This window comes from Pan paniscus, chromosome 7 (assembly GCF_029289425.2).
Source record: "Pan paniscus chromosome 7, NHGRI_mPanPan1-v2.0_pri, whole genome shotgun sequence".
NCBI classification, from domain to species: Eukaryota; Metazoa; Chordata; class Mammalia; order Primates; family Hominidae; genus Pan; species Pan paniscus.
The window spans coordinates 112,000,406-112,013,156 of record NC_073256.2 but is presented as its reverse complement, the minus strand read 5'-3'; the positions used below and the strand labels follow the sequence as shown (position 1 = coordinate 112,013,156).

Below are 12,751 nucleotides of genomic sequence, written 5' to 3'. Positions count from 1 at the left end.
CAACTGCATGTGAATCTCAATAAAAATTTCAAGTAAAAAAGTAAACTGGAATAAGAAGAGCAAGTTCAAAATAGGAAATGTAAGCATCTCTCAGAGGCTTGGTATTCTTCTGGTTCAACTACAAAGAATTCCAGGATAGAACACAGTAACACAACAAACCAAAGATCGATGTGCTTAGTAACACATACATATTACTAAATATACATATTCATAGGCCGGGTGCGGTGGCTTGCGCCTGTAATCCCAGCACTTTGGGAGGCCGAGGCAGGCGGATCACTTGAGGTCTGGAGTTGGAGACTAGCCTGACCAACATGGAGAAACCCTGTCTCTACTAAAAATACAAAATTAGCTGGGCGTGGTGGCACATGCCTGTAAACTCAGCTACTTGGGAGCCTGAGGCAGGAGAATTGCTTGAACCCAGGAGGCGGAGGCTGCAGTGAGCTGAGATTGTGCCACTGCATTCCAGCCTGGGCAACAAGAATGAAACTCCGTCTCAAAAAAAAAAAAAAAAAAAAAATATATATATATATATATATATATTGAATAATGAATATATATGTATATATACACATATATATTCATTCATTAGGTTATAACAAAAGCTGGTTTTAAAACAAATGGTTACAAGAAAGACAATGGTTATTCCTCACCATAAAGCTTTTATACAAGCTTGCACAGTTTACTTGTGACTACATCACTCATTTAAAAAAGTAAAACTTCCTGTGCTTCCTTTGTTGGCACAAAATGTTGTTACTTGGCTGGGCATGGTGGCTCACACCTGTAATCCCAGCACATTGGGAGGCTGACGTGGGAAGATTGCTTGAGCTCAGTACTTTGAGACCAGCGTGGGCAACAAAGTGAGACCTCGTCTCAACAAAAAGTCAAAAAATTAGCCAAGTGAGGTGGTGCATGCCTATAGTCTCAGCTACTTGGGAGACTGAGGCATGAGGATCACCTGAGCCTGGGAGATCAAGGCTGCAGTGAGCCATGGTAGCGCCACTGCACTCTGCACTGGGTGACAGAGCCAGACTACATCTCAAAAAACAAAGACAAAAAAGATGATGTTACTTGTAATTTATAGTGTCGTACGAAAAGCAAGAGATGCATAGAAGGTATGTATGTCATTCAGTCTTTGAAGAATCAGCATGTCTCCCACCTATGCAACAGCTTTGCTGCAAAGGAGAATATTCTTTTCTGAGAAAAATGAGAGGTCAGAAGAAAAAGTAGGGCTTGATGTAATGAAAGAGAAAAGATGTGAGGTAACTGATTTTGCACTGATAATCAGAGAGGACCCAAATAGAAAGCCCTTCTAAATATTTTTCTGCCCTAGCTAAGGTATGAGTCACTGGATAACTGAAACCCTCTTCTGAGGTAGAGAAGGGGGTGAAAAGCCCAAAAAGAGAAAACAAAACCACATGAGGCATACATGCTTTCATTTCACCTGCTCTTCCAGATGCTGTTGTGACAGCGTCATTTATTTTTATTTTTTGAGACTGAGTCTCGCTCTGTCACCCAGACTGGAGTGCAGTGGCATGATCTTGGCTCACTGCAACCACCGCCTCCCAGGTTCAAGCGATTCTTCTGCCTTGGCCTCCCGTGTAGCTGGAACTATAGGTGCCCACCACCATGCCCTGGCAATTTTGGTATTAGTAGAGACGGGGTTTCACCATATTGGCCAGGCTGGTCTTGAACCCCTGACCTCGTGATCTGCCTGCCTCGGCCTCCCGAAGTGCTGGGATTACAGGGGTGAGCCACCACACCCAGCCATTTTTATTATTTATTTTTTGAGACGGAGTCTCGCTGTGACGCCCAGGCTGGAGTGCAGTGGCACAATCTTGGCTCACTACAGCCTCCGTCTCCTGGGTTCAAGCAACTCTCTTGCCTTAGCCTCCGTAGTAGCTGGGATTACAGATACTGACCACCACACCCAGCTACTTTTTGTATTTTTTAGTAGATGGAGTTTCACCATGTTGGCCAGGCTGGTCTCGAACCCCTAACCTCAAGCGATTTGCCCATCTCAGCCTCATAAAGTGCTGGGATTACAGGAGTGAGCCACCATGCCAAGCCAGTTTGTTTTTTTTGTTTTTTTTTTTTGAGATGGAGCCTTGCTCTGTCGCCCAGGCTGGAGTGCAGTGACATGATCTTGGCTCACTGCAAGCTCCTTCTCCCGGGTTCACGCCATTCTCCTGCCTCAGCCTCCCAAGTAGCTGGGACTATAGGCACCCATCACCACGCCCAGCTAATTTTTTGTATTTTTTAGTAGAGACGGGGTTTCACCATGTTAGCCAGGATGGTCTCTATCTCCTGACCTTGTGATCCGCCCGCCTCGGCCTCCCAAAGTGCTGGGATTACAGGCGTGAGCCACAGTTTTTTATTTTTAGTAGAGATAGAGTCTCACTTTGAGACTCAGGCTGGTGTCTAACTACTGGCTTCCAGTGATCCTCCCACCTTTGCCTCCCAAAGTGCTGGGATTACAGGCATAACCCACCACTTGTGGCTTTTTTTTAATGGAAGAAATTTAAAAATAAAGAAAAACACAAGAGCTTCTGATTAATAATATCCCTAGAATATGCTGTTTCAGATTTCCCACTTATCAGAGTGGAGGCCAAAACATACTTGAGCATTTACATAACAAAGTTTTTTAATAGCCTCAAATGCCCAGTAGTTATGCCAGGTTAGAAATTAATGTTTTTCACCGAGCGTGGTGGCTCACACCTGTAATCCCAGCACTGTGGGAGGCTGAGACGGGCAGATCACCTGAGGTCGGGAGTTTGAGACCAGCCTCACCAACATGGAGAAACCCCTTCTCTACTAAAAACATAAAATTAGCCAGGCATGGTGGCACATGCCTGTAATGCCAGCTACTCAGGAGGCTGAAGCAGGAGAATAGCTTGAACCCGGGAGGCGGAGGGTGTGGTGAGACAAGATCACGCCATTGCACTCCAGCCCAGGCAACAAGAGCGAAACTCCAACTCAAAAAAAAGAAATTAATGTTTTTCTATCAAAATTATAAAACATCTTTGGCATATGCTTTTTAAATCATACCAGATTTGCAGCATAAATAAGAGCATATAATTCCCATGTTTGAATGCTTTCATGTTGTTATGTAGGTAATTTCACTAAAAGTGGGGAAATGTAAAATAAAATAACACACTCTAGGGGTTAATTTGGAAGTATTAGCTTATATATAATGCACCTGACCTTCGTTTTTAAAATTCCACTTCTGTAAAACTGTCCTACAGAAATACAAGCATGTCCCCTGCAACCCCAGCACTTTGGGACGCTGAGGCAGTGGATTACTTGAGCCCAGGAGTTTGAGACCAGCCTAGGCAAAATGGCAAAATCCCATCTTTAGTCAGGGAAAAAAAGTTTGAGAGAGAGATAAAATCAAGTATTTAAAGATCAACATGAGCTTTAATAGAGAAAAATTAAAAGTACGGATATCTACAAATAAACTTAAATTATATTTTTACTCTTTGGACATTTTGAGGAATTTACAAGAATGAGGTAAATATACACAGAAGTCACTGACACATTTTCAAGTTTTAAAAAAAGAAAGAAGGAACGATTAGACAGTACACATTAAGATGTCACATTATTTAGAAGCATACACGTGTATTACCAAACTGATAATAACGGTTACTTCTAGACTCGGAGGTGTATAAAATGGGAGTCTTTACTTTTACTCACTACACTCCTATACTCAGACTTAATAATGAGCACAATACAAATTTTAAAACTACTGGTAGAAAAAAAAAATTGACCTACAGGCCCACATCCAACATTACAGGAGCTATTAAGCCATAAATGTCAGTTCCTTCTGCCTTTGGGGCTTCAAGATTCATGGTCTCATTTCCAAGAAACTCCTTCCTGTACCACTACTCAGGTGGCAAGTAGTGATGGAAGTGGATATTCTACAATTACACTATAGGAACAAGAACACTGGCAGACATTCGGAGACACCAAGGATTCCATTCCTGACATTCTGATGACATAAGCAATTATCACAGGGTCCAGAGAGGGTGGCAGATTGGGGCTGGGCTACGTGTCCGGCACAGTATTCCATCATGAACAGTTACTCATGCTTCTTAGCCTTTTCAAACCTTCAGAAGACAGCTAGCTGACAACTGTCATAGCCTTTTTCTTATTTTTCTTCTCCAGTGGAATAAAAAATATTTTCAATAGCATTAATGTTTTAAAAACTGCTAACAAAATAAAAAACACAATTAAAAGTGGCTACAAACTTGCCTGTTATTATGAGACCCCTAACTCTTACTCCCTAGTGGAAAATTCTGTATTGGACAGGGAAGAAAAATACAACGCAACATAGCTGTAGGATCAGACAGGTTAGGTCCAAGACACTTATTATAAGCCTCATTTACATGCTCGTGCATGTACTCCAAATATTTCGTCTGAATAGCTTGGAAAGAAGCTAACATTCAGTCTCCCAACTCCCAGACTGACAACATTCTCTCCATTATATGCTAGTATGCTATGTCCGAGAAATTGAACACAACTAAAAAGACAGACTTAAAATATATAGACTCTAAGAAAACACTAAATAATCTAATTCTGGATTGGTTTATAGATTTGTTTAAAGATTTAGGAGGAAAAGAATATAAGCCCTGGAATATTTAAAGCAACAGTTTTTATTCACTGCGCCATAACATGAACTCATACTACTTCAAAATAGCATTGTTCCTCTTATGAATTTTCTTGTTTTATGATTCATTCATCTGATATTGCCATCCTATTGCAGTGATCACATCACTACTCACTTGGGGTCCTGTGACAGGAGAGGTAAAAAAGGAAAGCTGTAGACATAGGTGACCTAAAAGATCATGCTGTCAGTATATGGTTAAAAACTATACTGCTTTTGCTTTGTCTTGAAACAACCTTCTTGGTCAGAGATATGACCAGAGGCTGTGGCCTGCCACGCTAACCTTCAACATGGCAGACAATATTCTTTTGTGAGCTCGGGCACTGGCTATCAAAGGAGTCCTTTGTTTCTGCCCCTCATTTCCACTTCTGTCAGAGCCTTACCTGGGATAGTACGCTGTGTAGTTCATGAAGAGCTGAGTGCCTGCTGGGTAGTACGCTGTGGAGGGCTGCAGTGCTCGTGGATTCAAAATCACAGAGGGCTGGTAAATGGCAGCTTCTGTAGGAATAACCGCAGCAGGAGCTGGAAATGTGTAGGAGGGAGGAGACAGGCCTAGATATGCAAAGAGAGATTCTTTGAGACATATTTGTAACAGCTGACATGCACGTGCTAGCACTAAAAACATAGTCACTGTTCCATCTACACATTTTAAAGAAAGAGACCACAGTTCTTTATCCTATCCCAAGCAATTTCCTTTTGATTATATAGTTAATACATAGAAGTATCTGAATTCCACCCTGTCAACCTAAAAAACAGTTCTTAGCCAGAAATTCGGAAACACCAAAATCAAGTGGATTTTCATGTCTTCTCAACCATTTCACAATATGTAATTTTTTTCCCTCATGTTCCTGAGTGCCAGTTACTACAAACCAACTCTCAGAGGAAAGAAACAAGGAACTGACGTTTAAGTTTCATACTAGAGGCTACTAAATATTTTAAATTTTAAGTTATGCTTCTACTCCCTCTTGCTACCTACCCGTCAGTACAGCATCAAATGAGAAGTGTTATGATAAACCTCTCTTGGCCACTACCACATATTAGGTCAAAGCATAGACTGTGCCAGAAGGAACTGACCTAAAAGAAACAAGCAGATCAACTCTGCATTATTCTCACCTAAAGGCTAGCCACATGATGGGCTTTGAAGCTAATTTATATTTTCAGACCTTTAAAAAGAAAAAAATCCAACCTGGGAAATAGTCCCAAAGGAATTGATGCCTAAGTCTTCCTGGGACTCAACTAATAAAAAGCTGGCTCAGATTAAATTAAAAAATGGGCCCAAACTCCATTGTCTTCTGGTTATCCAACATCTTCTAGGTTTAGAAACAGAAGACCAGTGGCTGGTCACTAGCTTTCACTTGTGGAATGAACACAACTATCTGGGCCATTTATACCCAATAGAAGAGTTAAGTTGAGATGCTGAATGAATATGGGGTCCCTGACTTTAAGCTTCATACCTAGAACCACCACATTTTGCAATCAGCAGAGGCCCAAGAAATAACTTTTTCCCATAAAAATCTCCAAGCTGACTTCAAATTGTCTTTTGTTCTTATGAGTTTCTACATTTCCATGGAGATGAATAAGACAGCAAGCTAAATATGGGCGTATAGTAAAAAGACCAACATATTGATCTCATATTTAACTTGAGTGCCTCTTTCACACTCATCAAAAACTGTGCAAAAGAAAGACCAACAATACAAATTGAGGCACCTAAGTCTCATAGAAAGTTATACAGCCTGTGCTCATATTCTGATTTCTTGTATTTTTTTTAGTAGAGACAGGGTTTCGCCATGTTGGTCAGGCTGGTCTCGAACTCCTGACTTCGGGTGATCCGCCCGCCTTGGCCTCCCAAAGTGCTGGGATTACAGGCGTAAGCCACCGCGCCGGTTCATATTCTGATTTCAAAACTATCAAGCAGTTCATTACAGGACAGTGCCTCACACCAATAAGACAAACACACATGGCTGGGTGTGGTGGCTCACGCCTGTAATCTCAGCACTTTGGGAGGCCGAGGCGGGCAGATCACAAGGGCAGGAGATCCAGACCATCCTGGCCAACATGGTGAGACCCCAACTCTACTAAAATACAAAAAATTAGCTGGGCATGGTGGCACACTCCTGTAGTCCCAGCTACTCAGGAGGTTGAGGCAGGAGAATCACTTCAACCTAGGAGTCAGAGGTTGCAGTGAGCCGAGACTGAGCCACTGCATGCCAGCCTGGCAGAAAAGCAAGACTCCGTCTCAAAAAAAAAAAACAAAAAAAACAAAAAAACACACACGCATAAACACACACACATAGTAGGTGTAAGTCTGTTCAGCTTCAAAACAAAGGTAGAAATTTTCGATAACCAAATAGATTGGGCTGCAATGTTTTGGGCATTCCTCAAACAAAAGGATAGCTTTTTTTTTTTTTTTTTGAGACTGAGTCTCACTGTCGCCCAGGCTGAAGTACAGTGGCGCAATCTCAGCTCACTGCAACCTCCGCCTCCCGTGATCAAGCGATTCTCCTGCCTCAGTAGCTGGTATCACAGATGTGTGCCACCACTCCTGGCAATTTTTTGTATTTTTAGTAGAGACGGGGTTTCACCATGTTGGCCACTCCTGACCTTATGTGATCCACCTGCCTCAGCCTCCTAAAGTGATGGGATTACAGGTGTAAGCCACCATGCCCAGCCTAGGATAGCTAATCTTATATATCTAAAGTAGTGTATATGCACTGACTACAAAAATGAAGTTAAACATAAAACATTCCTTCTTAAGAAAGTAAGTTAACAAACTTTAAGAAGTTGCATAAAAGTTAAATGCAACATAAACTCGTTATGTTGCTCAAGCTGGTCTTGAGCCCCTGGCCTCAAGTGATCCTCCCACCTTGGCCTCCCAAAGTGCTGAGATTACAGGTGTGAGTCACTGTACCTGGCTGACACATGGATTTTAAATCTTTTTTATTTGGAGGCTTGTGAGGAAAAATGGGTAAAAATGAAAGTCTTCAGAGGAAAAATCTGTAATGACCAGGAGGAGGGACAAGTGAAAGGATATTCCAAAAGCAGAATTTGGGTCACACATGATGCTTTATCTTACAATGTTTGACAGATTATCACTAAAGGATATCGTAAAAGCTGACATTACCAGTGGTTTATATACTGAAGACATACAACTGAGATTACTGTAAGATCTCTTAACCCAATTATAAATTTCCAAAACTTCATACTTATTAATGATCAACTCTAAGATATTCACCAACAGCAAGCAGCAGGTAAATGGAATATTAGCATTTAGAAATTCAAAATGCTAAAAGATAAAAAGGATTAAGCCCCACTGAATCTTCTACAAATAATACTTTACCAAACAAGATCATTAGTATAGGTCCATCTTATTAGAAAGTGAGGTGCCCAAATCCCCCGCTTTATTGGAATCAAGCACATAATCCAGTTTACTTTCTTAGTTATCTTTGAACTGTACTGCAAATACTATATTCTTTAAACATACCCAACAGGCCTAAGAAGGTACATCTTATTTAAAGGAGAAATTGTGTAAAAAAGACTCAAATTTTAACATCAGATCCCCATATGTTCCTTATTCACTAACTAGAACTTTGTAGACTACAGGGCTTATTCCCCTCAAATAGGATTCCAGATGGCTTGCACCCAGGTGCCAATGAGCAAGAGCATGGCTTGAAATTAAGCACTGATCCTGTGATCCAATGGAAACTTTGGCTAATTAATCTATGTGGTTTTTTTTGTTTTCATTTTTTGTTTTTGCTAACTTGCTCATTCCAGATATCCTGGAGAGCAACAGAAATGCTCAAAAATGTTAAAAAAATACTTGATGCTCAAAAAGTTAAATGCAACATGTGCATCAAACTGCCCTTCTTAAAGGTTAATACGTTTTAAAAAATAAAAGAATCCAGCCATACTTTTATTTTGCCTTTAAATGTGTACTAAAATTATCTACATAGCCAGGTTGCCTCCCAGAGTCAGTGCTTATCTGGAGCACACTAAGCTTCAGAAATCAAGTGCTTATCACTGGAAAAGCAGGAATATAATTTGAAAGGAGGTATTTGTAGCATCTCTAATTACGGGTGTCCACAACCAAGGTCTTAAATGATTACCAGGTACTACTGATTACAGATGGGAGAGCCTTATATAACCACCTCACCTGCCTCAGAAAGAACCAGGGGCACAGAAAGTTACGAAAGCAGCTTAAGCACCTACCAGCATATAGCGTAGAATAGCGCCAAGACCCAAGAAAAACTTACATGGTAACTTACATGGCGGTGGGGATAAGCCATTTCGATTTAAAGTGCCCCCCATTAACACAAAGTTCATCTCCTCAGCTGAACACTGAAAGACTTCAACATATCTGTCCTTCATGTTTTTTTTATGACACTTCTGTGCAGCCATAAATGCTCTGTCCGCAGACTTCATCTGGATAAAGGCATCTCCTGATGGGCGGCCCTGAGTGTGTGGGGGAAGAATAAAAACAAAAGGAGACTGTCTCCTTCAACAAGGAAATGGTTGCTTACAAAACATGCAAAGTGACAATCACCCATAATACAGATATTTTAGCCACAAAATCCGGGTGATGGTGTGATCTGCTGGAACCTGACTTGCATTTCATCACCTGATCACCAGAATGGCCAACAAAACCTTTAAGAAACAGTTTTGAGAGCTCATAGCTGAAAATGAGCCTTTTTCACTTCTGTTAATTAGTATCAGATTTACAAGGGTTTGAAAGGGTCTCCTTGTGACTGCTGTTTCAAAATATAGGATCGTATACTAGTTTTTTTCTCTTCTGAAAAATTCGATTAAATCTCATTCAATTGAGAAAAGCTAGTAACAGAACCAGCACTGGAGCTTTAGGTACCCTCCCTACAGGAAACTGAACCGGTATTCTTTTTTGGCTCTCAGTTCCAGTCCATCACTGACCTGCCATATCCCTTTCAATCTTCCCTCATCCCTGAGACCTAGGTTGGAATGTGGCTTGGGGGCAAGGAATTTGGGAGGTGCAAGGCCCAGTGATGATTTGTGAGAGCTGTATGTATCATCAGCCTTGCTTGGGAGCCCTTCTCTCACTCCTTACAGCTCTACCTTGGTCAAACAGGTATTACTAATAGACATTTTCTATTAGTAATAGCTTGCTAAAACCCCCTATTTCAAACCAAGCCTGTAGATTTGTGTTCCACAGAGGTAGAACGCCTTAGTTTTATTGAGCATGAATGTTTTATGGGGGAGAAAAAGACATGATCAGCTTATAGGACTACTTTCTTATTTTATGGTTTTCTCAATAAGTCTCTTAAGGACTGTGAAATTATTACCATGCAAGTTACCATTAGAGTTACCACACCAGGGAAACTAGCAACAAACCCAGTCCAAGATGGAAACCTAACATCCTCAAGGCACCTAAGAGTTTGTGCATCATCTAAGAACCTTTTCCCAAGTGTAATCACAATAGGTCACATGAGGCAAAGAGAGACAAATACTGTTGTTAATCAAAGATTAATGGCCTCTGGGTTATTAGAAGTGGTGACTCAATAAGAAACCAAATAATTCCCTGGTGATGCTTAAATGTGGGCAATTTTATTCAAAAGAACTGCTACCAGTGAAGCATGCTGAGAGGGTCAGATAACAAGTTGTATAATTTAATATCAATATTGACTGAAGATTTAGAATGAGCATGTGCTGATACAGAAAACTGGTATAGAAGGCAAGGGCTCAGGATGGTTTCTGATTCCTTGTATCCAATGGTACAGGCTTTCCAGTGAGACAAGATTACAGTTATGAAAGTGACCAAATCTCCAAGTGAAAAGGTGAGAAATTAGCAACTTAGGGGAAAAAAAATTCAGTATTTTCAATATAAGCCTACATTCAACCCTTAATCCTCAGAAAACATTTTCAAAAATTAATAAAGCTTTGCATTTAATTAAGAGTCCCAGGCCAGGTGCGGCGGCTTACGCCTGTAATCCCAGCACTTTGGGAGGCCAAGGCGGGTAGATCGCCCGAGGTCAGGAGTTTGAGACCAGCCTGGCCAACATGGTGAAATCCTGTCTCTACTAAAAATACCAAAATTAGCTGGGAATGGTGGTGGGCACCTGTAATCCCAGCTACTCGGGAAGCTGAGGCAGGAGAATTGCTTGAACTCAGGAGGCAGAGATTACAGTGAGCTGAGATTGCTCCACTGCAATCCAGCCTGGACGACAGAGTGAGACTCTGTCTCAAAAAAAAAAAAAAAAGTTCCAAAGTTTCAACTAGAACCACCTGGCTTATGGGTTTGTAGAATTGTATCTTGCTTATGACAGCACAAAATACTGTTAAATTTTCCAGCAAATATAATTTTCTTTAACCAAAAATTAGGTGACAATAAGCTAGGAAATACTTTACATTTGCATATGGAAGAATTCAGTTAGATTTTTATACAGGCTTCTCAGCAACTCATTCATTAATACATTTGAGAGCCTGTTATGATCCACACATACTGTTCTTTCTAGGTGGTATGGATTCAAGTCCTCACTGAGTTTGGTTCCTATTGAATGTAATTTGATGTCTAACATGTATATATTAAATATGAAATAAGCCATTTCTAAATAGTGTATGGATACAAAATATTCTGGAACAGATATGATTATTTGTTAAAATAAGCATCATCCATGATTGCTGCAACACTACAGCAGAGTTGCAGAGTTGAACAGCCAAAATAAGAAAAATTGTGTCAAGACTGATAATATATGTCATGCCTACTTGATGCTATTGATAATGTGATGGATATATGTGATGAAGAAATCAAAGCTGAATTTGAATTATTATACTAATGACAGCATTATTTTCAGTTCATTCTAAAGACCTCTAGTATTTACAGTTAAGTCTTTCCTTAAAGACTTAGTGTGTAACTGAGGATTACGTACTTTTTAATTAGATGTGAGACTAATTTTATTTATCAAAGACTAATTTCATCTAAATTTATCTCAGACTAATTTTATTTATCAAAGACTAATATCTAATATTAGATATTTCTAATAGATTATCTAATATCTAATATTAGATATTTCTCATATGTAGTGAGAAAAAGCGAATAAGTTTTCCCCTAAGTATCTTTCTTACCTGGTGATTCAAAACCATGTGAACCCCATGAGTACGAATATCTGTGGCGAACTCCCCCAGGAAATCCAGGATGTCCTCAATTGTGGCTGCATAGGGAAGACCTCGAAGGCGTATACAGTCTCTAACATTTGTAGGGGGCACAAATTGCTGAGGTAGTACTGGAATAATGGGAGGGGTTGGAAGTGGAATGAGAGGGGCCGAGGAGAATCGATTCAGCACCTGTACTCAAAGCAAAACAGAAGCAATTTAGAGCTGTGCTACTCCCCTGCTTTCTGCAGATCAGCAATGGCATCACTGGGAAGCTCGTTAGAAATGCAGAATCCAGCTCACCCCAGACCTAATAAATATGAATCTTCATCTGAACTAAATCTTCAAGTGATTCAGAAGTACATGCAAGTTTGAGAAGTAATGGAGAAAGGGATTCATGCATTCCAGCAGGGAAAGCATGATACTCATTTTTGTCAAATACACTGTGAGGTGTACACCACACACAACACAAAACACTTAAACAGTTAGTGTCTACCTGTAACAATGTATCACTATCTGTGAGGGACTATTATCCCTAAAGCTGCCACTTTTATACAATTCTGAACATATCACTAAATGTGGACTTTTGTAGCAAAAGTAGAAATGTATCATTTCACTAAGTACACAGTATTCCCCTCATTACCTTCATACTCCACCTCCAAACCCAAGAAATAGAGAATGACCCAGTAAAAGAATCACAGGCCAAACAATCACTTTGGATTATATTAAAATATAATGCTGAATAATAGCACAAGACAGAATGGGTGGGTATAAAGACCTGAAAAGAATCATTTGTTGACCATAAAGATGAATAGTAGTTTAGTTTCCCTGTGAATTTGAGACAGTGGTAAGACAAAAGATCTTGAATATCTTCTAGATTCATGGAATTCAGCTATCTTGGAAATGGATGATGATAGGTTAGGCGAATTTTAGACAAAAGACTGCCCTTAGGCAACACTCATATTACAAGGCTCT

The 12,751-nt window shown here is 40.2% G+C and overlaps 1 protein-coding gene across 7 annotated transcripts in view; it reads right to left on the bottom strand.

Annotated features, from left to right (window-relative positions):
- Positions 1–12,751, bottom strand: part of ESRP1 (epithelial splicing regulatory protein 1) — a 66,454-nt gene that overhangs the window by 24,032 nt on the left and 29,671 nt on the right. For 4 of the 7 annotated variants that reach the window (XM_024929888.4, XM_024929893.5, XM_024929890.4 and 1 more), the window contains exons 11-13: positions 11,750–11,968; positions 8,911–9,109; positions 5,044–5,212 (exon numbers count right to left, since the gene is read on the bottom strand). In XM_024929888.4, the coding sequence (XP_024785656.1) occupies positions 5,044–5,212; positions 8,911–9,109; positions 11,750–11,968 (587 nt within the window). The remainder of the gene's footprint in view (positions 1–5,043; positions 5,213–8,910; positions 9,110–11,749; positions 11,969–12,751) is intronic. The other 3 variants (XM_057303053.2, XM_057303054.2, XM_024929889.4) reach the window with 1 other exon arrangement.